This window comes from Sebastes fasciatus, chromosome 21 (genome assembly GCF_043250625.1).
Source record: "Sebastes fasciatus isolate fSebFas1 chromosome 21, fSebFas1.pri, whole genome shotgun sequence".
Taxonomy (NCBI): domain Eukaryota; kingdom Metazoa; phylum Chordata; class Actinopteri; order Perciformes; family Sebastidae; genus Sebastes; species Sebastes fasciatus.
The window spans coordinates 22,454,383-22,481,615 of NC_133815.1; the positions used below are offsets into that span (position 1 = coordinate 22,454,383).

A 27,233-nucleotide genomic window follows, 5' to 3' on the forward strand; every position below is an offset into this window, starting at 1 on the left:
AAAGAAATGAATGTACATATAGTTGCTGTAACATACTGTAATTTTGACTCAACCTATATCAAATTACTTGAAGGTTCCACTTTTTATTTTAAATACAGAGAGACGTAATGTGTTTTATGTTTCCGGCGCGTTTGAAATAATTAGAGGAAGAACATCAGGTCATGTTCCATAATGTGATTGTGGTGAGACCAGTGGCTCTTCATGCTCATTGCTTGGTGAGCAAGAGAGGCTGTAAACCTGTAATCAAAGAAAGATGTTAAGCTGCTTGTTTTCAGCAGATCCTGCATCATTTTGTTAACCAAGCTCTCAGGACAGATGAGGGTAAGTGTGTCTGAGGAGGTTTAAATATAACCGCAAAAGCATTTAGCAGTAACCTTTAGTAACTTGCAAATGATATTTACGAGATGCATTTAATTTCTTACATGAAGGAAAAAATAGGAATTTGCTTTACAATTCTAAATATTTCTGAAGGTCTACCAGTTTCCCCAGGTCTGTCTTGAAACAGGGGTAAGAAAAGTGAAGAAGGGATAAAAGATGGAAGAGTAGAAAGAAGGAAAGAGAGAGAGGGAGGGAGGGAGAAACATATCGGTGTTCAGTGCAGATTGCGTGTGAACAGTAATGCTAGCCTTCAAAGAGCACAGTGGAGCACATTGTATCCATGCATGAGTCGCTCAACAGGGACAGCGGCATGACGGAGGGAGGGAGGGCACACCAGGACAAGGGCTGGGAGAGAAATGATGGAATAAGAGCGAGAGAAGAAGGGTGAACGAGTCTGTGTCATGACAATTGTGATCTTTGTTATGAACAGGGTTGCCATCTCTCACGCTTTTGGCGTGAGATACGCGCTTTTTACGCTCTGTCCCACACTCTGAGGCTCCACATACCGGTCAAGGGAAGTGTAATTATAAAAGCAAAGCTGGACTGTGTAAAAACATATATTTTTCTTTTACGTAGCTTTCAGGTTTCTTCGTTACCATTCAGCATTTTGTTGAGCGTGAAAGAGAGGCAGCAGCTCTCAGATGTACACTGCGAATATCTCTAATTGTAACCTCATGTTACTCGCATGCTATAATATGTAATCGTTTCAGTGAAAATTAAAAGGATGGCAGACCGAATGGGCTTGCTGCAATATAGAATTAAGGCCTTTTTTTCTATTCTGAATAGAACTACCTGAACTGTGATGACTCAATTAGCATAAATCAAAAACACGTATGTACACATATTCACATAGAGGGAAAACTCCATCCCAGAATGTGTTATGAAAATTGAAATCCCTGTTTATGAACCCCTTCTTACAGTAGAAAGTGCTTTATAATGAGTTGAGAATAGGTGAAAAGTAGCCTAGCGCTTGTTAAATCCTGGGCAGCTATGAGTAACTTAGCAAATAAAAAAGTAATAACCAATAATAGCTCACTGCATTACATATAGAAGTTACATCATTTATTTTTATACCTTTCATCAAAACGCAAAGTGCTACAATTTAAAAAGCAAAATAGACAGCAGCAATTAACACATGTAAAGGCATAATATGACTGAGAAGGGAACAGCTCAAAACAAAAATGAATGCTTTGCTAAACTAAAAGGTTTTGAGGCCTCTTTTAAAGGTTTTTTAGTGCTCCTGGATATAGGGGAAGTGCATTCCAAAGCTGGGGGGGATAGTCGAGCTGAAGGCCCGATCTGCTGTGAGGATTAGTCGTGGGGTGCAAAGGGTCAAGAGGTCATGAGATTTGAGTTTGGAAGATTTGGAGCTGAGCCGTTCTTTCAGGTGGGGCTGCCGCATTTTCATAAATAGTGTGAATTGACGGCTTAAATGAGAAAAATGTTGAACTCTGTCCTGAAGGTGGATGCACTATATGTTCATGCCGTAACCTTTTAGGAGAATCTGCCATGTTTAAAAAGTTCTCAGGAAAATCTTAAAATCTGTTCTAAAACTACACGCTGTGACGATTCTAAAACCAGTGTGATGTTTATCTCGTCTCTCTGCATTTTCCAGACCAGTGAAGCACTTGAACTGAGTGTGTGTGTGTTTGTGTGTGTCGTTATCGTGATATCATTTCTCTGCACCAGCAGGGAAACAATATCACACACGCATCTTGCACACACATATTGCCCTCCTCTCCAGGGTCAATATTTACAGTTCATCCTCTTCTGCAAAATCACTCTGTCACACTGCCTTAACGTCTCCCCCTCCCTTCCCTTCCTCTCTCTCTCTCCACTGCCAGTCACTTTTACTGTATGTCTCAATGGCTGAGCGTGATCAAGGCCAATTATGGTTTCTTTTGAGCGTGCAGGGCATCCTGTGGAAGCAATACATTAGAGGCAACTCGTGCCAATCCATCTCTCCCTCCATATGTGTATCCTCCCCTCCATCTCTCCATCCCTTGTGCTAGTACTACACGTAGTAATTCATTCTCCACACAGCTGTTGCATCCAGTTGGAATGTGGTTGAATGTGAATTTAATGGTGTGTCATTCGTTATGTATATATAGGCGTTTCCCTCTTGTCCTGGGGCATACTATAGCATGTTTCGAAACCCCACTCATGCTTTTCCAAAGAGGATTCTTGTGTTCCATCTCTTGCATGACAGTAAGTGGATCTGGTGACCAGACCTGATAGAGTTGCACCTTTTGTAGATTTTCTCCTTGGATCGTGCAGGAAAATACATATGAAAGTCACATGAGACAAATTTGGTTCCAAAGAAAAATATTCACCATTTAACATTAGGAACACCTGGCTTTTGATCTCTGCACATGGGTCCAAAGTAGTTGTGAAACTGCTGCAGCCCCAGAGACATAACTGGAAAACTATTTCAACCATTTATCCTTTACTTTTAGCCATTTCTACCATTTATCCATTACTTTTAGCTAACTATTTCGACTTATCCATTATATCTGGCTAACTATTTTAACAATTTTTTACTTTTAGCTAACTATTTCAAACATTTTATTACGTCTAACTAACTATATCCTCCATTTACCATTATTTTGTCTAGCTATTTCAGCCATTTATTACATCTAGCTAACTTATTTCAACCATTTATTTCATTTAGCTAGCTATTTCAACTTTCCATTATGTCTACCTAACTATTAAAACAATTTATTACATTTAGAAAACTATTTCAATCACTTATTACTTTTAGCTAACTATTTTGGCGACCTTAACATTTAGCTAACTATTTTGAACATTTAACCATCATGTCAAGCTAAGTATTTCTAGCATTTTTTACTTTTAGCTAACTATTTCTATCATTTATCCATTAGCTAGACTTCTCTGCTTGTTTGCTAGGTGCTTTTCACGCAATCTCCGTTGCAACATGTAGCATTCAGGAGTTACAACTGACTCTGGCAGAACGTGCAACAAAGTGTGTAAAGAACATTTTTTAAATTATTTTTTTCCCAAAGTTTTTGAAATGATAAACATGCTAACTTCAAAGAAGAAATATTTCACAAAATTAATGGGAGGATGCGAATACTGCATTTATCGTTCGAGAGAACTGTTATTTTAAATCTCAACAGCTGTTAAAAACATTAATTTATGTATTTTGGTGATACGGCGATGTAGATCTAGCAGTATTACAAAGCATAGACCTTCAAAAGATAGAGTAGAGGTTCAAAAGAAGAACCCACTTTCTATTGTTGTGCGTCCGTTTCAGTTGAAGTGTTGGTGAGGCAGGGGGTAGGAAGGAGGTTTCGACACACACCAACACAATGGTATGATTTCCCTCTGCTTCTCCACAGGATGCTGCCTACATATACAGACATGTGCAATACACACACACACACACACACACACACACACACACACACACACACACACACATACACTACACACACACAAACGAACACAGAACAATGGATCCACACATGCTGCTTTCATTTGATTTACTATGCTGACTCTTCTCTCGTAAAAGAAATATTCAGATCACCTGTTGAATCAGTTCTCAAATTTCCCATCAAATTCAGCTTGAATCTGCCTAAAGAGACAGAACAGGATGTGGAAAACAAGTGGAGGGATCTTGGCTTTTTACAACGTCTTCACACTTCTTTTTTCTCCATTCTCATGTGTAGAATGTGTTCATATTTGCTACAATATATATTCTTCCTGTACTTTATAGAAATTTTAAAGCATTTCCATATGACCTCCATCTGGTGAGCTTTATATTTTACTCGATAAATATTTATTTCAGGCCAGAGAGGTCTATATCAATCCTTCCCATCCCTAATCACAAACTAAACATCAGATTTCTTCTGGTTACCTTCTCTGTATTTTACTGTGATCATTCCTGCCAATTTCAAGACGTAATGCCTTTAAAATCTGAATTGCATAATAATTAGATTAGTATAATCAAATCCTGAAAACACATTTTCACAATAAACAGCTTTTTTGTGCCAGGTTCCCTACGCACCACCCTCATACAAACTGACGTTTTTAAAAAAAGTGAGCAGAATTTTGCCAAAATTTGCCTATTTTGGGGATTTATGCATGTTTAAAAATGACATCGGACAAAGAGATTGTTGTGTCTGTGTGAAACACCATTGATTAACGAGGGTGAGGTGTGTTAATCCTCTATCTGGCTTCCTGCCACTCCAGTGTGGTAACGACTACATGAAAATTACACCACATATAGTGCCTCAAAGAAGCTGTCACATGTTTCTTATCAAGCATTAAGTACACGCTTTAGTTCAGTTGTCTCGGATCATCAACCCCATCATCAGGATTGGTGCCATTTAATTTGTCATTTTCAGTTCCCTTTCATTCCAACTTGCTTGCGGGTCGCTCCTATTTTCATCAATGGCTCTGACAGTAGAAGACATCGCGTGTCCCTGCTGCAGTGTTAAGTCTATTTAAGGCTTCAACCTATGTCAGGAAAAACTCAGTGGCATGTTGCTGAGCTAATAATGTCTGACCGCTTTCCCTGTGAGCTTCACAAGTGCTCCTTTGGGAATAAGAGAGAGTGAGAGAGCAGGTTGAGAGAGATTCAGAAAGAGAAGAGGGAGAGAGTAGAGAGAGCGGAGCAGTAAGACTCTCCAGTGTATAAAATGACCTCGCTGCCGTTGCGTGCCATGGTTTGTTTTCAGAACTGGCCACATGTTTGAACATTGCATAACTTCTCAGATGTGGTTTGTAAATCATGAAGTATTTTGGGCTGTAGAGGTGTGTGTGTGTGTGTGTGTGCTGACAGCCGCCTTACCTAACAGCTTAAGCGTATTTATCTTCATGTAAATATCCTTTTTTATTAAAAGACCCTGCGTCATAATGCATGCAGTTCTCATAACTGCTGATCACACCATTGAGAATGACTGATTACCGACTGGTTGATGTAGGGAATAGTCATTTTCCAGCCATTCATACAGTTAATCTCCCGTCTCTGCTCCCGTTCGTTCCACAGCTGTCTGCTTATGTCTAACTGTGCTAGCTGTGGCCCAATTAAAGGCCAATTAAAGGGCCAGTCCATGAAAACAGGGAAGTCTTTGTAGTGCTGTTTGCACAGGTGGTGTGCATCACATGTTGTAATGGTGTCAGGTTTACGCATCAAGGCTGCACACATGGATTAGCCCTTATGCACTGTACACTTGTATGCACACACTAAAACGAGGCAGGTTGTAAGCAGTAAATAGCATTAGTTTTCCTGAATAGAGTTCATTTCCAAGGAAGGGTTCTTTGAACTGTTTAACGAATCAGTCAAACTGATAAACTAAACAGTTCTGAGATGTTCCACTTCGGCTGTGAACTGCAGAGCAAAATATTTGTCTACGTAAGGTAGTAAATCTGTCCAGAGACGCCCTTCTTGGACCTCCTTATCACTGTTACCTGTTACTGCGTAGTTCAACAGATTAGAAGGTATGTCCACCATATTATCTATCCAGTTTATGGAGTTATTTGTTGTGGTATTATTCATTTAGAGTACAGACTGCCAGGTTACAAGCTCTCTGGTTTGTAACATGACTAACTTACAACAGAAGGGATTTTATTCTGAAAGTTTTCACATGATTCATTTACATGCCATTTCAATAAGCCAAATGACGGATGACATCAGGACTGAATCAGCATCAATAAAAATGACATGTAGCTTTTCTGAAGCTCTTGTTCAGGTGTTATAAACCAGAGATCGGCCGTAATGTTTCCCATTGGGCTGGCATCAGTTGGTCTGACTGACCCATCCCAAAATAAAAATGCTCAACCACAGCATTTCAGACATGACAGAAGAAATATGTTGACATTTAAAGGCTTGTTTCCAGAGCAGCTGCCGTGTTTGTTGAGATTTACAACCTGAGGCAAAGACCAGCAAGTGGTGCATTTGTCTAGTTTGGGATGAGGTCTTCTAGATGTGGGAGTGTAAAAAAGAAAGTACTGTCAGCCCTCTATTGTGCAGTGCATTTAAAAAAATGCTTGTGCTGAGACTTGCCAGGCCCCAGTGAGCAAAGCGAAATTTGTGAGCTAACTCTGTAACTGTATTCTATATGTCCCAGAAGCAGTAAAGCTGGAGCTTGTAGGTTTTCATTATCCCCCTGTTGAAAGATGGTTCTTCTATACAGTATAGGTCACCTTGATGCCAAATAATCCACCCATATAGCCGCACAGGAACATTCCTACTAAAAACTCTCACTGGGATTTGAACACTCAATTGAAATTGAAAATCCAGCTTCACCTGTAAAAAATTTCAACAATCCAAAGGAAGAAGCAGACTTTGTGTATCTGCACTTTTACAGTATAATTACAATAATGTTCAAAATAAAACGCGTTTGACTGAAAATAGTTTGGAGGTGGAGAGCCAACCATTTCTCAGCAATGACATGTTTTGGGTACAGTCGACCATAATAGGCTGCACTCTCTCGCCCTGCACCCTCCCTCGAACGCACATCCACCACCAACAGCTCAACTGGTTTTTCTTGTCAGCGCTCTGATCTATTGTGGACTGACCACCCACACTGCAACCAAAAACCTCCCCAACATGTGAGACTCATCAGCCAAACCTGCTCTTTAGCTTCAAAACCGCGTTTGTCTGTAAGGTGTTGAGAAAGTCACAAACAAACAGAGGATCAATCCAAAGGGAGATATATTGGATCTTTGCTTACATATTCAGATAAGTATCATTCTGTGTTCCCGCAAGTGCTGCCACGAGCATACAGGGGATATGCATTTCCACTGACACACACACACACACACACACACATACACACACACACACACCATGGAGAGAAAGCGGGGTTGAGGTTAACCAGATGAGGGCTGTTATAGAGATAAGAGGTCTCATTTGGTCACGGAAGGACCAGCTATGGATTTAATGGGGATGACAGGTGAATAAATGGTTGAAATCCATTAACCCTCCCACGACACCAGCTTAAGCCCAGCACCTAACATTACACCGGCCTCTGTTCGGAGCTGTTGTCTACTGTATGTGTGTGTGTGAGTGTATACGTGTGTGTATATGTATGTGTACGGAGGCGTGGTTTAGCTCGGGAGTCCCACCCTGCTGCACGCGATGCCTGGGAATCCGTGCCGGTTGAGGATTTACTGAACACGCTTTAGGGAATCCCAGCTCTCTCCCTCCCACACACACACACACACACACACACACACACACACACACACACACACTCACACACACACCTTTAGGATATAGAGCTGACATAGTTAACACTGATCAGGTGGAATCACTCATGAAGATGGCGTTCATACACACACACCGCTTGGATACAATACACTGATGCGGTGCAGTCACACACGTAAAAGCTGCACACGTGCACACAAATGGCTTCAGGATGCAGAGCTGTCATACCTGACGCTGATCAGATGAGATCACACACAAAGACAGTCGTAGCACAGAAATGCACACACAAATCTGCACCTGGAACGGGCAATCAGAAGCAACGTTTCTCCTCCTTCTGTGCTCTTCACTTCCTTTGTCAAAGTCTTTTATTCTACTCCTCATAAAAACACTGAAGCATCTTACGATGCTGTGAGATCATGTGCCAGATTAAAGATTTACACTCGGGTCATATGTAATTTAAGTAATAGTATAAAAGAAAAAAATACTACATGAAAGAAGCCAGAAGCATAACAGTTTATGTTCCAGTTGGCAGCATATCAACCATCCTGTTTGGCTCAGAGTCAAGAGAATATGAATTAGGGATAGAAAGAGCCAACTATGGCATGTTAGCTATAGCAGTGTTTCCATCCAACTGTCAAGTTCCTTTAAGCAAACAGTTGACACATCAGAGGAAAAATGAAGTCTTAAAAGTCTTAATTGCATGTCAGGATTGTCTGTCTGTCATATAAATTAGGGATGCACCGATCCGACTTTTTCAGTCTTGATACCGATAGCGATACCTGGGCTTTGGGTGTCGGCTGATACCGAGTACCGATCCGATACCATTGTTTAATTAATAAGCTGTATGCTTCACTGTGTGGAAGTGACTGGGATCATTCTTTAATGTGTAAGGCAACATCAGGCCGGACTTAAACATCGCTTTCCTAACTTTGTAAAACAAAGTGTAACAAATAAATACATAGATAATATAACATAAATTTGGTGAATTGTTATTTATTATTAAAATAATAAATCATACACGAACAACTTGGCAAAAGAAATCTTAAAAATGAACAGGAATTACAATTCAGGTGTAAACTGTTTAATGCAGCAACAAATTGGTCAAAACTTAAACAGGAATTAAAATTCCAGTATATAATGTCTATAATATATAAACATAGAATTTAATTTTATAGATCTGCCCATTGTCACTGATATCCGATCCATTCATTCTTCAACATTATCAACAACTGTAATTTCCGTCTATATGCGAGTGATGCCGTCATCAGAAGTCTAAGGAATGCAGAAAAATGTATTAAACTTAGATTTGTTTTTTTAATTTATAATTTATAATTTAGTATTCACATAAGAATTTCTGGGATTATTTATATTATAAAAATCAGCAGTAATTAGTCAACATTCTCCCTTATAAATAGCGCAAACAAGGTCTGATCACTTTCTCTTTCTTTCTTTCTGTCCTCACGCTCCCCTGCCTCAGTGATTCGCCACTGCTGATCGGAGGTGGATTTCTTCATCGTAACATAATTAGCCTCAATGTTTTGAAAAGGGACAAGCTGTGACTGTCGAACGAGGGGAAGAGGAGGGAGACAGGAAAGGAGAGGTGATGTCAGGCGCGGACTTTCACATTGTGAAAGTGTTGAAATGAGGGAAGTGTTACAATATCGTTTGCGTTTACTGGAACCGTTTTTCCCTCAAATACACAGGTGCCTAAACAGCACAGTCATATAGCAAATAAATACACTTAACTCTTGCTTTATATATTTTTTTAATATATTTTTCTTATGAGGATTCATACCTACTGGTGACCCAAAAACAAGTGCAACATAAAGCTTACATGAATAGCACAAAATCCATTTAAAGGTCTTATTGACAACATTTTTATATAGACGAATATTTAAAAAAAAAAGATTATCTACAGAGCCTTTAGAAAGGTGCCGAATATATGTACGGCTTTTCTTGAAAAAAATTATTATGACTGTGAATCATTTTAAAAAGTTCGGCAGGTCCAATATTAATGTTTTGTTTATCTCTGTGGAAGATATCTGACGTTTGGTTCCCACTTCTAACAAGGCTTGTGAGCCAATAGCAAAACGACGTTGGTATCACGTGGTATCCCTTTGTCGTCAGTTAATGTGGTAAAAACTGATAAATGTCTGAGATTGCCGGTAAATGCCTGGCAATGACTGTTGTGAAGTAAATGCGATGGAACGGGGGAGGGAGGATGCGTCATCTAGTGGTTGAATGTTATCAATGTTATCAACAGCACCTTCAAGTATCACTTTTGATGAGGACTTAAATCTTCCAAAGTGGCCCCAAACATTGCAGATAGATCACTCTAGACAGTGATGGTGGTGCAGAGGAATGGTGTTCATCAACCTGTTGAAAGCTATAGAATAAATCAAAACTACTGAGCAATTTGGTTGGTGGCGTGTACAATTATCTTAAAGATAACTGTACAATTAAGGTCAAAGCTGTTGCGATCTATCTCTCATGTGCTAACCATCTGGCCCTGCGTGAACGTGGGCCAGACTGGATTGGGTTTAATACAAGCCCCGGGTCCGCTTCGCTAAGACCCACTAAGTATCACAATGAAACTTGAAGCATGTTTGAGACACATCTGGAGCTCTCTCTGACTCTCCTTCACAGCACAGTGGAGCCACGAAGGATTTCTCCTTCTCTCTAACACATACTTTTTCATGTTTTATTGTCCGGTGGGAAAAAGACTTTGAATCTCATTCTCTGTTCGTTTTATGACAGTTCCCACCCTGGCTTCTCTTTATCTTTTTCCTCTCTTTTTGCCTTTTTTTTAAAGAATTCCATTCTTTTTCTCCCTCCCACGTCTTCTTTGTTACTCAGAGTTTTAGACAATCGCATGGGAATCGATGCTTGAATTGCACCATGGAGCCACCCTTGAGTTCAAACTCAAGTGTTTTTCTATAAACAAGTTCATGATGATTATTAGCCCACGCCCAAGCAGTTTGTCGAGCCATTCAAAACAATTAAAAGCATTTTATTCTGTGCAAAAACACACAAAGCCGAAGTGGGAAGCTGCCAGGCAGTTTTCATATATCATTCGGATTCACATTTTAGATTAGTCATTAAGTTGCAGTTGATCTTTTAGGAAACAGTATGCCTTTTAAATTCACTTTCACACTAGTTTGCTCCTTTTCCACCAATGTTAAGCCTCCACTTGCACACAACCCTGCAGCAGATCTGGGGTCAGATCTTCCAGTCTGCTCTGATTCCAGACTGCACAGTGCACTGTAAAATTCAGTCTAGAACTAGATGTGGCTGTGCTTGAATGGACAGATTATAGCAGGCTATTTAAAGATGAGAGGCCACAGTGGAAACAAAGCCTGAATGACAAGACCACACACTGTCATGGGAAGAGAATGGGACAGCGCTGTCTGTGTGTGTGTGTCTGTGTGTGTGTGTGGGTGTGGGTGTGGGTGTTTGTGTGTGAGACAGATATCTCTTATACAATGGTATGCCTAGTAATGTGTGTGTTTGTGCAAATGCAAGCATGCATGTATGTGATTTGGCGCTGATAATTTAGCGGAGGAGGCTGCAACTTTTCTTATCGCGATCTTTATTTCTCCAGCGACAGTGATATCATCGGCCTTGTTTAAACATCCCTACTGTGAGCGCATTAGGAAGCCGTCCCTCCGTCTAAAGTTACGCACCAGGTGTCCTCTCGGCTCATCCTAACCACTTTGGACGGAGACAAAGGTGTTTTGCCAGCCCTAAATGGCTTTGCGGTGCTGGTAATAATCACTGGTGTCAGCGAGGAAATGGATCGGCTGACCGCAGAGCTTTTGCTGAGCACTTCCTGCAGTACTAAAATGTGGATTGAGCTTGAGGGTGTCCCATGACCCCTAACAGCTATTGCAGTTAACCTGTTCCCGCTAAGTTTCCATGAAATGCCCTGATGTCAGGAACCAGCTCTGTTATTTTCTGCTTTCATCCCACTGGGTTCCACTCTGATTTTCTGTCCCTGTAGTCCTTAACATCCTTTTTTCTCTCCTCTCCTCACTTCTATCCTATCTTCTCTTCTCCTCTCCTCTCCTCTCCTCTCCTCTCCTCTCCTCTCCTCTCCTCTCCTCTCCTCTCCTCTCCTCTCCTCTCCTCTCCTCTCCTCTCCTCTCCTCTTCTCTTCTCTTCTCTTCTCTTCTCTTCTCTTCTCTTCTCTTCTCTTCTCTCCTCTTCTCTTCCCTTATCCGCTTCCCTTCTCTTCCCTTCTCCTCTTCCCTTCTCTTCCCTTCCCTTCTCTTCTCCTCTTCTCCACTCCCCTCTTCTCTTCTTGTCCCTTCTCCTTTTCTCTCCTCTTCTCTTCCCTTCTCTTCCCTTCTCCTCTCTTCTCCTCTTCTCTTCTCCCCTCTTCTCGTCCCTTCTTCTCTTCCTTTCTCTCCTTCTCTTCTCTTCCCTCCTCTTCTCTCCTCTTCCCTTCCCTTCTCCTCTCCTCTCCTCTTCTCTTCTTTTCTTCTCCTCTCTCCTCTCCTCTTCCCTTCTCTTCTCTTCTCTTCTCTTCTCTTCTCTTCTCTTCTCTTCTCTTCTCTTCTCTTCTCTTCTCTTCTCTTCTCTTCTCTTCTCTTCTCTTCTCCTCCACAATGGAAAAAACAGTCACTGTAATTAATAATTATAAGCTGTGGCAGGCGATAAAAAGAACCATGGGGGGGTAAAAGAAGAAACAGGTTTCTCTCTTTTCCCCGTGCCGTCCCTTTTGACATGTAAAGCGTGTAAACTTGGCAGGGCCAAATTTGTTGATTACGGGCTACTGATGTGACCCATCTGGGGTTGAAACATTGTATTAGGTCTTCGCACGCTATTCCCCGCCACTCCCTCAGCTCAACAGCTCACCCCCCTTCTGTCACATGAGAAACAGTTGCAGTACTGTTGTCGGGTGAGGAGGATGTGGGTATTTGGTGTGTTTATTTGTGTGTGTGTGTGTGTGTGTGTGTGTGTGTGTGTGTGTGTGTGTGTGTGTGTGTGTGTGTATGTGTGTGTGCGCGTGGAGTGTGTGTAACGGGAGACCGGCCCCCAAATGGACGGTCCAAACCCAGCGGCAGCAGCAGCTGCGTGTCCTGTTGAAGTATCCTTGAGCAAGACACCACATCCCTAACTGACTAAAATGTAAATGTGTCCATGTTTGCATTGTGATTTGTGTGTGTGTGTGTGTGTGTGTGTGTGTGTGTGTGTGTGTGTGTGTGTGTGTGTGCGTGCATTCTTATCTGAAAGTGGATCAGGATCAGGAATGCTGTTCGACAATTTCTCTAAACTGTAACTTTAACTTAATTTTTTTTTCAATTCAATATGCTTTATTGGCATGACTGTTAGGTGAACAATATTGCCAAAGCGTCTCTCTCTCTCTCTCTTTCTCTCTCTCTCTATTCTGTGCTCACCATTAAGGACACTAACATTCTCAATTGAAATCCATAAAAATAACAAGTTGTTATACCATCCAAATACTGGTCATTATAAAAGAACACAACATAAGCAACAATTTACGGCGTCCTTATGCAATAGAGGGGAAAGGAGGCATGCCTTGCCTTGCGTGAGTTGGTCATAGTGACACAGCAGTGTTTTGAGCTGCTAATACTTTCCCAAATCAGAGATATTACTGCTATTCCGGAGACATCCTGAAGCTATTGCAGAGGAATTTCTGTGGTCCTGCTCATAAATCAGACTTCAGCTGCGAGCAGCAAATACTGGAAGACAGGCCTGCATAGTGGAATATACAGTATAGTGCAGCGCAGCTCCAGATAAACTGCTTTGGAAACACATGTTCTGCACTTCTTCTACCTCAGACACATTTGGTTTGAGGTGTCTCCGTTGTGGTTTCTCTGCCTGGAAATCACATGCTGTGTTTATAGAGGAAAAAATATTATCAGTCTTCAAATCACTTAAAATCGTCCATTTATTTAATGTTGGGTTAAACCGAGCCGTGGTACTGGAGTTGACTTTGGAGCTCTCAATGGACAAAGCAGCTACTTCAGTTTCAGAGACTGGGTTGGAAACCACAAGCCTCGTAAATGCTGCCATCTCACATCTCAGATCTCACTCAGTACTGCAGTTAGATTTGATTAGATGAAACTTTGATGATTTTTGTGAGGTTGTTGCAACATCTGAGAATAGAAGAGATAAGAAAAATAGTAGAAGTAGAAGTTTGAAGTAGATGCACAAGCCGTAGAGCTACTTCTCCACTACTTCTCCACTACTAAAGGAAAAATATATTATATATAAACAGCCGTGATTTGAGCCCATGAGGTTGAAGAGACTTTTTTCGATGCAGAGTAGCCCTTCAGATGAAGTGAGAGCATGGAAATAGCCAGAACTGGAGGTTCAGATAGGCGGGTACGGGCCCTGGTCCAGCGGTGCTGCCCACAGGTCTCAGCTGCAGTGGCAGTTTATAAGCTGCTCGGCCCAAACGGTGGTTTGCTGACACACGGTGTAAAGTGAGGTTCATTAATGTGGAGGCGATAATTGCACGGGTAGTTTGAGAAGCGTGCCGCGTATTAGGTGCTGATGTTCAGCGTAGTTGTAAGAATTTCTCTTTTCTGAACCTTGACCTTTTGGATTCTCTTGCTTGTTAAACTGAATATTTTAAAACTTCCAGAAGTCACATCAGGACTCTAGGCAACCATTGTTGCTTTTGAAGAGTTGACAGATGCATGCATTTCTGTTTGATTACATTTCTATCTCCAGCTTCAAAACAAATGTCAGATGCACATGATCTCATCTTCCATTTCATCCAGATTTTTCATAAGCATCTGTCTTTATAAGGAACCTAAATCCTAACAAATCAAATTATATAATGACTGGATGTTACCTACTATTTACATAAATCAAATTAGCCTGCGAAATCTCCCCTGAAACTTTTTCCACATTTATCCCTTGCCTCGGCATTGCAGTAATGCTCTTCACCATCTTCAGATTTCTACAAAGAGGAAACAGATCTATAGCTAAGTTATTTAAGAACCTAAACAGTTTATGCAAGATAGATGCCATTTACCCTAAATGTCCATGGTTAAAAGCCATTATCCTGCAGCAATCAGACTTTAAAAGAAGTAGGAACATTTATATATCATCCTCAGTTTTCCTATACTGGTCTAAAGGCTGTTTTAAATGCTTAACAAGAATTTCTGAAACCTTTTTTTTCCATAGAAATGGCTAAAATCAAAGATAATGTATATACTTGGACAAAATATTGGTACCAATCTCCAGCCAACTCAATTTTAGACTGGAAGCCATATGTTCAATTCTAGGCAGGTCAGGGTTTGTGTCTGTTTGGGACGCAGAAGCTTTTGGGTCAGGGGATGGAAACACTCAATTCTGTCTGCTGACCCTGCTGTGCCCTACTGTACTCTGACTACTAGCTTTATTCTCTGATCCCAATACACACATAAGCACACACACACACTCACTGACCACTGTTTCCGACTGCTTCCGACTTTGTGTCCGTCTCATCTTAGAGGACGAGGAGATTTAAGCGCATGTTGACGAGATCATGACCAGGGTGAAACACACATATGCACACAAACAATTAGTGTGTCATAAGCACAGGCAAAAATAAAAGCTGATCGACCCATTGACACAAATATAGACTCACAAACACATGCACCCCGAACACTAACCTTTTAGGTTAAAGAGACTCTGAAGAGACCAACATAAAGGCAAAATTGGTGCAGCAGAGCCCAGGATATACTGACTTTTAGTCCATAATATGATTTTTTAGACCCTTCTCATATAGGCATACATCATTCCAAATCCACACTTCCTGTTTGTAACGCAGGCTTTTTGTTATAAAATTGTTGTCTGAGATAACCCTGATCACACAACTAGCTCTCATCCCAACTCTTCATAAAAAACGGCGCTTTGTCATGTCCCTTGGCATCACTTTAGGATTAAGCAACAAAACCACTATAGTTAGGTTTAGGAAAGAACAATACAACAAACTACGTTTGTACAGTGAAAATGACACTGAACGTGAACACAGGACATAAACAAACAGCTGATTGTAACATGACGCACGGGACACAAACAGTGGTCTCCTGGATGAAAGCCTTGTATTTGTTGGACCCTTCCACTAACCCTCCCACCAGCCCGGTGTGTGTCTTTTCGCTCTTTAAACTACGTCACCACTCTCCCGGCGCACTTTCTCTGAGCGGTTACTGTTGCCGCGGATGGGTTTACATTACAGTTACGGGAACGCTCAGTGTATTTCATACCGACGCTAAAGGGTGGTACCGAACACTGTGCCGGCTATGACAAAGCCTCGGTATTCAATGCCCTGGCAATGTTAGCGCGCTGGATCACATCACTATGACATCATCAGGGTTCTCTTCTCAGACTGGACAAAGCTCCTCCAGTAGTAATTTAACAACTGTTTTACAGGCTGAGTAGTGTGTTGGAACACGCCGGAGTGTGCTACAGTTGGCAGCGCCGCATGTAAGGCGAGAAAAATAGTCTTCCTATTCACAGCGACAGCCTGTTTGGGGAGGGCAGACAAGTCGGTGTTTGTTTACACTCTGGAAATCTCTTCAGTTGGTTGGGAATTAAACATAACACACACACACACACATACATTTATATATATACACTCGTAGCATCACGCTAACACCAGATGCCAGGAAGTACAGTGGCGACTGAGTGGCATCCACAGCAAAGCCCTGCCATGCGTGACTCTCTCCTGACTTTGCCTCTTTTAGCAAGCTTGCGTGATCCCACCATCACTCCTCATCATGCCCCCCCACCACCCTCTATATCCTTCCCTCACACACGTATCACGTATCGCCTGCTGGGCGATAGCACAGGGGGTATACGTATGTCCTCCCTCCCTGAGCCAAATGAAGTGATCGGAGCAAATGCTGTTAGTGTAAACAGGCTTGGATTAGATTGTTGTGATGACATGCAAGGGGCACAGATGGGAGAATGTGAAGTGGACAGTCACGATATGTCCAGACCTGACAATAGATATCTGGCTGTACACACCTCACTTATATTCTTCCAGAGCTCACATCTCCAGCAAATAACAGGGAAAGCTGATAGTATTATTGTTGGATTGAAGCTGCCAGTAGCTAATACTTTGTCTCAGTGTTCAGTACTTTTACACAAAGTATTAAAACACTTGTTAAAATGGACATTTTGCTGGTTGTAAATCTGTCCTCACTTCCACAAACATTTTCTAAATTCTTAAATCGGGTTTTCATTTCCCAGGCAACATCATATTCGATGTTCTGATGTAAGAGCAGCTGAGATGCCTCTGGGATGTTTCAGTGTTTGCCTGCTGCCTCAGATCTAAAACCGTGCAACACAGGGACAAGGAGGTGTTAGGAGAGGGATAATCAGATTACTGTTGGGTTAGCGTGTCGCTTAATGAATTAGCTCTGTCAGAGGCCAAATTGTTGTGTGATATTGCTGGTGAGAAACGCAGGAGGACGGGTCATTCATATTAAAGTGGAGTTGACAGGTGATGCAAAGTAAGATCAGATCAGGCTGAAACTGGGTCTGTCTTTAGCTTTTTTGACTTTTTGTAATGAAAAAAGATGCTTTTAACGCAATGAAGAGCTGTGGTGGGGGGACAAACCTTAAATTGAACTGTGACTGTATGTTGAGAGAGAGAGAGATCCTAAATACTGCATTATGCTATTGCACAGGTTACACAGGTTGGTCCTGATCTCACACACACACACACACACACTGAAGCACAGTGGATACATAACACCTGATAGTGTCTACTGATTGACAGGTTAATGACTTTCATGCATAAAGCATGATCAGCATCATGGCTATCACTTGATCCCCCTCAACCCTGGACACATTAACCACCTTACACCAATTTAATTACACATTGGTGGGCCTTTCAGTGTCTCTGTGCATGTGTGTGTAGTGTTTTGGTGTGGTTCTCAGACTAAATAAACCATGTAAAATCCCATTGGATTCGCTGAAATGCATCGTCACAAAGCAAAAAAACAAGTGCGTTTTCTTAGCTCATGAAAAGTTGATGTTTTTGGATACATCGTTTTTTTCAGGACAGTGACGTTTTGCCCCAGCAGAGTTTCAGTACTGTAAAAGTACTTCTTTTCTTTCCGTCCTTACATTTAACTCAGTCCAATTTCTCTCATTAGCACATTATGTCAGCCACTCTGTACCCACATTTCCTCCACTAAAATGATGCCTTCTCGCATAAAAGCTCAGCAAATGAACACAACTTGTTGATGTCGTAAACTACTCCGCGGTTAGCATTGGTTTAGCATTGCGTGCTGCAGCAGCATTAGTGTAGTTTCCCTCCCATATGGATTCAGCCTGAGGGACCATCTGCCCATTATTATTTGCCTCAATGGGCCGAAACGGCACCATAATCTTTTTAACAGATTACCCCCTCGTTATGGAAAGGCTGCATGGATTTAAGAAAAAAATAAAAAATACTAACAGGATCATAGATGAAATCAACGTTTCATGAAAGGTGTGGTTCTTTTTCCAGGAGACCTGTTGAATGTTCTACTGTGACCACAAAACAAGTGATGATTGCTTTTAACTGGCCAACAGGGAGGAGAATAAGAGAGGGATAATCTCAGGCTTGTTTTGTTTCTTTCACCCTGTTATTTTCAATAATGCGAGTGACACTAGTTGGCACGCAACACAAGGAGCCAGCAGACTGCAACCTCTGCTCTCCTCTCCGCCTTTCTGTTGCCCTCCTCCCATCTCATGCAGGAATGCAGCGAGACTCAAATACAGGGGTAGAAAACTAATAATTATTCCCTGAGTTGTTGTTAAGAGTTTCCTTTTTCGGTATGAATAAGCAGGAGACTCAAAGGCACTGGTGCGTTTTGTCATGAAAAACTGGAATGAGTGAGCTATAGTAAACACTTTATGGTTGTTTATTCTATACATTGTGAGCCAACGGTCCTGTGCTCTGAAGTACATTTGTTCGAGTCTGGATTTTGATGAAGTGAATTTACTTTAGACTTTTTGGACCTGGACCTAAATAACTCAACTTATAATTTATGCCTTTTCAGTCTTTCACTCCTCCTCTCCCACTTTTTCCCCCTCTGCAATTCCAATCATATTTAACTAATTTAAAACATTAAATTCACCTCTCATGGCACATCTGTTTCCAGGCGTCTTGTTTGTTTATAAAGCACGAGAGGTTTTCATTTCAAATTTGTCTCTAATTAAACTCAAAATCAGCGAGATGGGCTTTACAGCAGCTAGCAAACGTGCACATAAACTTTACAGTTTGAGAGGACGCGCTGTATACGTTAATCGCGAGCTCTTGGATCTCAGACTGCTCGTGAAAATGGAGATTGTGCGAGTACAGAAATAGACGGCTTGTGCTTTATTGTGGCCAGGTGGGGTTCCTGAATGCAACTTTTATTAACCACCAGCTCCTTGAGAGAGCAACAAGCCACAGCCATCCTCATCAAAACAGGAATCCAAGGAAAAGCTATTTATAGAGGAACCACGCAAACACATGCATGCAGGAGCTGGTGTCTCTTACAGTGATGCAGTGTATCTCAGATATGCACACAAAGAGTCCATTATTTTATACAATTTCTGCATTAGAAATTTATCAGTTCTTACTATCAATTTTACAGTTGGCTAACCAGAAAAAAAAAATCCTCACTAAACACCAACGATCTAAAAATAAATGCTTTTTGTGCTTCAGCGTGGTAGAAAGTGTACCCTTTGCATCCATATAGTTTTCCCACAAAAGTCAATATGTCTGGACACTGAGGTGCCACCAAAACAAAATGAATTATGTCTATATTTGAATGAGAATATCAGAGGAAGTCTGAGATAAATATAGAAGCAAAGGCTGAAGAGAGCAGAGAACAGGCCCAACAATGGAGTTTCCCTTCGCCTCCCACGAAATATATCTCCACTATGTGTGTTTTGTTTCTGCGAACTGTACATGTGAGCTTCAGGGTGTGTACACGCGTGTTGTCATTCTGCTCCCCCCCGGGCAGGGTTGTTGCTGGGATATATGTGTGACTCATGAGGGAGTTTGTATCCTGAGTTCACCCCCGCTGAGCAGACTGAAGGCCGGGGTCGACGTTTGCTCTGACGGAACACGTCAGATCCCCGGCAACGGGGCAGGAAAACTGGAGCGTCTTGTTGTCTTCAATTAGGACATACACTGTTGCATTCATTTGGGCACAGTCAAATTAAAAGCTTTCCTGCATAACTGGCTCAGCTCACGCAACACATGCCTGAATGCAGCTTGTGTAAGTGTGTGTAATCATTTCACGCTGAAGCACATTCTTCTTGGGCCCCCATCCACTTGCATTCTGTTAGTTTTTCTAATTGTCTGGATAAATATTGCACCACGTCGGCCTTATGTTGTGGTGCATTCTCCCAAGGCTTGACAAGGCAAATTTAGGAGTGTTTAGACAGCCTTTCAGCTGGCTCTGCGCTCGTGTGTCGCTCTTTCAACGGGTTCATCAGAAAAAACAATTTTCTCCGCCGACAAACATCGCGCTCACATAAAACATGTGCACCACAATCAGTCATGTTCTCTATTTATAGAAGCAATTAGATGGCTTTCATATCATGATTGCTATAATAGTCCTCCAGTGTGTGTATGTGAGTGCATGGCGCCAGTTTTTATGATCCACCGTGTAGTCAAGCCACATACAGTAGCAGTATACACGCTGTAGAGCAGTTGCTATACAAATCTGTTTTGCCCAAGGGCTCATGGAGACACATCACTCCTGTACAACATGGTGACAAGCGCGTCTGTTTGCCAACCAAAACAGAGAAGTGGAAACAATCGAGTTTACATCCCAACCTCCAATCTGTGTGATCCTATTTGTTTTGTCATAATATCACTTCCCCTTCACTTCAGTATCTAGGTGCACAACCAACGCTGTTGTTTCTGTTCAATGCAGGAATCATTTTTTTTTTTTCCTCCTTCAGAGATAGACTTCCCCTCGCAGCTCCACATGCACACTCCCCTCAGAAATCACTCACTCACGTTCTAATCTCCTCTGAAAGATGCATATTTGTGATTCCTGCCCTGCCTCCGAGAAAAGTACTTTTTTGTAGATGTTGTTTTGTTAACAGACAAAGCGAATTGCTCTAAATCCTGGCAGTCAAATATAATCTTATATGTCACAGTGGAAAACATTCTCCTCCAAAACAATATCAGAAAGATTATAGACCTCGATCCAACTTTAATATTGGTATCAAGGGTGGAATCTGTGTAGTTTAACGCATACTGTATATATCCCATCAACTGGAACCGTACTAGGCAAGTGGAAAAAGCTGTTTGTCTTCAGAAAAAATATAAAAAAATGTCTTTCAGTGAATCTTTTTTTCTCTTTGCCACATTGCAAAAACAAGAAAAAAGTTGAAATGCTAAGGGTTGGATTTGGACAGGCCGAGATCCGGACATTTGATCTGTGGCATAATGAAGTATTAGCTTCCATTACAGTGCAGGCTTAACCTTTTTGCGGAGCACCATTGAGCGCTTGCCAGCAGTCATCAATATTTAACAGCTGTTGCTATTATGAAATTCTTTATGGGCTAATGTGGCTCGCCGGCTTGCACGCAAGGCCTTGGCCGGCCGCCAGCGCCCTGTCAGGAGGAAGGGGGGGGAGATTGACAGACGGCTCGCTCGCGTGACAACCAGCCCTTGATCAGCCAGCTTCTCTCTCTCTCTCTCTCTCTCTCTCTCTCTCTCTCTGTTGGTGTTGCTCTCTCCGCTGTGGATTTCCTGTGCCTGCGGAGAGAGAGAGAGACAGAGAGAGAGACAGAGAAGAAGAGCGCTGAGGGAAGGGGGCGGGAATAGGCAAAGGAAGTGGCTGTAAGCCAACCCGACCTCAACACACACATATGCACTCACACACTCACACACACACATACACACAGTTTTCTCTACTCACGCAAGCCTTGTAGAAGGGGAGGGACTGCTGTGCTGCACAGCGCTCGCATGTTCAGGTCCGGAGCTCTCCTTTACACACAGAGGAGCAGAGGAATCAGCTGCCAAAAGATGGCACCCATGCTGCTGAAATGAGGGAGACTGAGAGCCTGAACACAGATAGATAGCACGGATGTGTTTGGGTGTCTCTCAGATACTTGAGACATTTGAAAAACATCAACCCTCTGACTGACAAAAATAAATAAGTTTGGACAATATGACTTCATAACTGTGGTGCAGAAAGTATTCAGCTCCCTTGCTTAAGTAAAAGTAGCAATATGGCGATATAAAAATACACCATTGAGTAAAAAGTCCTGCATCAAATTGTCACTTAAATAAACAGTGTGTAACATTTCGCAGGATGTATTAGCAGAAATGGAATATAATATTCATAACTATGTTTTCATTAGTGTATAATCTGGTGGCGATCCGGATCATGATCACCAAAATCTAATGGATTGTTCATTGTGCTACACCCCACCCCTCCAAAAAATGTCATTCAAATCCATCACAAACTTTTGGAGTAATCCTGCTAACAGACAGACAGACAAACCAACGCCGGTGAAAATATAACCTCCTTGGCCCAACGCCTTTGGCCTTGGCGGAGGTAATAACCACCTGTTTGACTGGATTTGGAGTAGCATGCATGCAGGCTGGTACTGTAGGTCCCAGGTTAAAGCCGTGCAGCAGCTGGTGTTGTATCTATGAGCAGCCATGTATGAACACTTACCTGCTCCTCGCTGCATCTTGCTCCGGATAGGAGCATTGGCTAAAGATTAGACCTGGAGTATCACCCACCATTCAGCTCAAAACGCATGCTACTCTTGTACTCACGATTTATAAAAGCGCTTCGAGTCATGCAACACTCTTCAACATAATGTCATGCCATGCCATCTTTGAATCTAATGTACAGGACTGTATTGAAATATTCATCTCTGCGTTTCTCATCATTTTGCGAGACATTCCTTTGTGTTTTATCTCCATTATCCCCAGAATAAAAGCATGTCAGTGACACTATGGGTCCATAGAGACACCCCCCCCCCCCCCACCCCCCTCTTTTCACCACTCTCTCTCCCTCCTCACGGAGGTTTCTTCTTTCTCTTCTCTGTTTCCTCTTCGTATTTCTCTTTTTTCGTCTGTTATTGGTAGTGTGGGAGGAAGTGGCTTTAAAGGAGACGGTGTTGAAAACAGAAGAACACACCCAGACTGTCGCTTCACGGCCAAACTCACCTCACCCCCTAGAGGTTGCAGAAACGAACACCTGATTGATGTGGACTGTGTCCTAAACTCACACATACGTACGCTCACGCACTCCTTTTTTTCTCTGAAAACAAGCAGCAGTGAATGTTTTGTAAAAGAGGGACACATTTAGCTGCTTTTTCACCCAAACAGGAGCACTAGAAGTAGTCATTTGGCACACAGCAATCTAAAGCAATCCCTTCTAAATCGTATCACATTTTACAAGCGGTCTTTCTTTTCTTATCTCACTTCCATCACAGTCCCTTTTGTAATATCAGATTATCTTTTCATTTCAACAAATCAAACTCATCTGATGTCATTACACTGCATAGTCGCTCTTCCAAGGTGTCTTCTGAGCCAATTGAAGTCCTGAGCCAATTGTGACTTTAACTGAATCACACTGTAGCTTGATATTTGGCGGGTGGTCCTAATATTTTGTGTGCACTATACAGTGGAAGTGGAAAGACAGACCTGGCCTAAACTAAAGGAGCTAGACACTTTCAGCCTCACCCTTTGGCAGCATCTACATCCCGCTGCTTGTCACTTTTTACTTAACACCCCGTACTCACACAGAGCACATAAGCGCCTCACCATTACCTACTCTGTTTTCCTTTATGGACCAGAGAGGGAGAAAATAGAGGCAAAGAAAAGCAAACCCGAAGACACGAGCGGCGATGAATAAAGCCTGTATTGTCGGCAGAGGAAGTGCCATGTGCCGATAATTAATCATCCCGTGTGTTTGTCTTTCCTGACGCTGCATCCTCTCCAAAAGCTGCCGTAAGAGAGAAAACAAAAATACATGAGGCGTTGAAGGAGGAAAATAAAGAGGCTTATTAGATCCATTTCCCTCTCCGCTATAGTTTCCACTGGTTGGATGATATTGCGGTGATTGAAGGGAATGGTTTTGTGTGTGTGTGTGTGTGTGTGTGTGGCTGTCTGAGTCTGTTTGTTTGTATGTGTTTGCACCTAGCGGAGGTGGTGACAAAATACTTAACGTTATTACTGGCATTTATGAGTTTACTGAGCTGCCTGTCAATGCAGTCGTCAGCGTTTAACCTGATTTTCAGCACACATTGCGGCCTTTATTTTCACTCATGGCTTGAATTAACCTGATGTTGCAACTGGGAGAATACATGATGAAAAAAGTTAATCCAGACAAAATGTATGGATAGGAGGGAAAAAAAGCAAGCGCATTAGCTTCGCGTGCTTCAATGGAATTAAGAGAAGTAGAACTCTTTCAGCATCACGAAATCGGTTGTCGATGGCCTGCGATACCGAGTTGAACAAAGAAAGGGTGGAGAGATGAGGAGGAGGAGGAGGAGGAGGAAGGGTTGATGGGGGGAGGGATGGACAGAGGACAGGAGATGGTAGAAGGTTAAAGGGGGAGGAACGGAAGCCGTAATGGGGTTATTCGATGGGGGGTGGGGACTATACGAAGCATCGGAAGATACATACATAAATACTTAGATAGTTTTTCGTAATGAGGCTGTGGTGTGTGTGTGCGTGCGTGTGTCTGTTGCGTGACTAATCTGTGCCTGCTACAATGAGTGACGGAGCGATGGGCTGATCTCTTGGAGTGAGCCACATGCCCCCTGACAGCACACCCATAAGAGAAACACGCAAACATGCATCCAACACGCAACGGAAACGTCACCAATGCACATGTGACAGTTCTGCACGCCACAGTCGTGGGGGCTAATTGCATGTGTACACACTCTGGCATGGTAGTAGGTAGGCCTTACTCTACATCACAGCATATGTGTAGTGGTTGATGGAGCGTGACTTACTCCTGATATTTAGCACGTGAGCGGAAATTCCTACTTTATTAAATATCAGATGGCACAAAGGAGCAGGAGAGTGATGAAGAGTCCGGCTGATTGTCTCGAATTGCAGTACAGTGTGTGAAGAGATTACAGTAAAAACTAAGATTATCACCATTCTTTGCATTGTACACTTGAGATTGTTTTTGTTGAATTGAGGATTAGCAAAATTAAGTAGTTTTTATTGAGCTTGGGTAGTTTAAGGACTCTTCAGAGGACCCTACTTTGAGATTCAAAGGCGATCTTTTGTGTTGGCCCCCTCCACAAAGAGGCCAGAGGTCAGGCTCAGCTAGAGAACACCAGCACTAGAACTGGAAAGCTTTCACTCTTTGTATTTACAGAATTAAATGACCATTGCAGACAAATTGTTTCAGTGCAAATAAGCTGATTGTAACAGTGAAGAGTTCAACAATCTACCTCACTCTGCGTGTACAGTACCAGTGAGCTTTGCATGTGCGTGTGGCTGTATCGTGTGAGAAGAATCCTCTAAAGTCATGAAATCCTCCACTGTTTTGCCTTGATAGACGGCCCCACCATGCAGACTAATACCTGGTGTTAGTGCAGTGCAAAAGGAGACTGATGCAGTTAATGTGTCGGCCACATGTCTGAGGGCCGGTCCAACTCCCTCGCTGCCATATCATAGAGGCTGTGGGCGAACTGGCAAGCATTCTTTAAAATGAAAATTTAATCATTGTTGTTATCATCCTTAACTTTTCCTGTGTTGACATGAATTTGACCTGATGTGAGGTGTGATTGATTTGATTTTCCAGACCTTGAACGCAGCATACATGAGAGCATATCCCTGCTTGTATAAGGTTAATCAAAATTATGATTTTCCTTTTTTGTTTGTGGCTGCTATTTTCATTTCAACTTGCACTTGTAACCACAGACTGAACAACTGTGATAGCTTTTTTTTTACATTCTTAAACCCATCCTTAAAGCCCCTCGTTCCAGTCAATTGACGCCTTTCTTTCTTATTTTTTTATAGTGAACCATGAGAAGCCCTCCAGGAAGCACAGTATCAGCACAGCATCCTCTAACCCTGAACCCAGGAAAGAGAGCCTTCCACTGGGCAACGGCGTCAATGAAAGCGGCCTCCTTCTGGAAGTAAGAAACCACGTGGCTGTTGTCTGTATGTCTGGAATAATTGTGTGTATATAAATTATTATATAATATTATATCAGTTCCTACTAAATTGACTGGACTATTATCATATCTTGCGTTTTTGGTTGTACCGTCCATGAAATGTTCGCTTGCTTGCATTCACGCCATTCAGGAGACCATTTGTGTGTGAGTGTGACTGAGTGAGTGAGTGTGAATTGGGAAGGGGGGGAGGGAGGTCTTTTTTTGTGTGTGTGTGTGTGTGCGTGTGTGCCCTTCGCCCTTTGCCCTGACCTCCTTTGCAGAGCTGTGGTGTTGCGTGACATAAGGGTGAGACGGGAGTGTCAGAGCTGATGAAGGAGGTGGGGACTCACACACGCTGGCGGCTTGAGCAGCCAGTCAATTGTGTGCGTGTGTGTGTGTGTGTGTCTGTATGAGTGCATCTCTGTCTGAATGCATGTGGTCGTGTGTGAAAGTGAGCAGAAGAGAGTGAGAAGAACACACCAAGCCTGTCAACGCTAATCAGAGCAAATGGGAGATTTGTTTTTTGTCAATTGACCTCAGACCTTTAATCAGATTTTAAACACAGGTTTGTACTTTGTACACAGTTGTACTTTGCTATGACCAATAACACACATGATGCATGTTTTGAATGCATTTTACATAAAACTTGTGACGAAGTGTTTAATTCCTAGAAAGGCTAATGTGTCCGTTGAAGGCATCAGAGCAGACGGGATGTCCTAATCAGACACGTACAGCAGCCCGCTACATGGGAATAACTTTAGCATCAGATCATTGCTACACACTCAATATCCTAATGGCTATCCGGCGAACAACAAATGACACTGATCGTCGGCCAACGACTGCGTGCACACACGCACAGAGCCAAGCTGACCCACTGATGCTTCTGTTAACGTGTTGGGTTGTCTCAATGGGGCGGTAAACAAAGGAATAGATTGACCGTAGTGATGTGCCGCCTCCCCGTTGCGTGACTCGACCCGCACCGGGGCCTCACAGCAAACTGTGCATTAGTTGTTATGGCGATGGGATCCCAGGAGATGAAGAGACGGATGTGTTTGTGTGTGTTTGGTGGGATTGCACGTCTCTGTATGTGTGAGATATTTGTACTTAGGTATATATACAGTATGTTTGTGTGATAGGTACATTTTTACGTGCTTGTGCATGTTTGTCTATGCATTTTGGAGGTTAATACTCATAAAATATACCATATATTGTATATTTTATTGTATTTACAATATTGTATTATTTATATTTATGCAATATATGTTCTATACTATATAGAACATCTAAAAAACGAGACCAAGAATCTACAGTATTGACTTGCAATCCATCCAATAGCTGACGAGACATTTCAGTCAAAACCAGAAGTATCAACGTCATGGTGTATAGTCAGGGGGTCACCAAAGTCAGTAGGATTCATCCTCTGGGGACCATCAATATCTGTACCAAATTTCATTGCAGTTCATCCAGTATTTGTCGGGATATATCTGGGACAATGCCGACCAACTGACAGGCAGACGCTGCCATCCACAGCTAGCTGGAATCTGTTTCTTATGTGTGACTGTGGTTTCACTCGTTGGCT

At 42.2% G+C, this 27,233-nt stretch overlaps 1 protein-coding gene across 1 annotated transcript in view; it reads left to right on the plus strand.

The window, feature by feature from the left end:
- The window catches only part of ahrra (aryl-hydrocarbon receptor repressor a), a 64,781-nt gene that overhangs the window by 22,936 nt on the left and 14,612 nt on the right, over nt 1-27,233 (plus strand). The window contains exon 4 of the mRNA XM_074621508.1: nt 25,518-25,636. Coding sequence (XP_074477609.1) covers nt 25,518-25,636 — 119 coding nt within the window. The remainder of the gene's footprint in view (nt 1-25,517; nt 25,637-27,233) is intronic.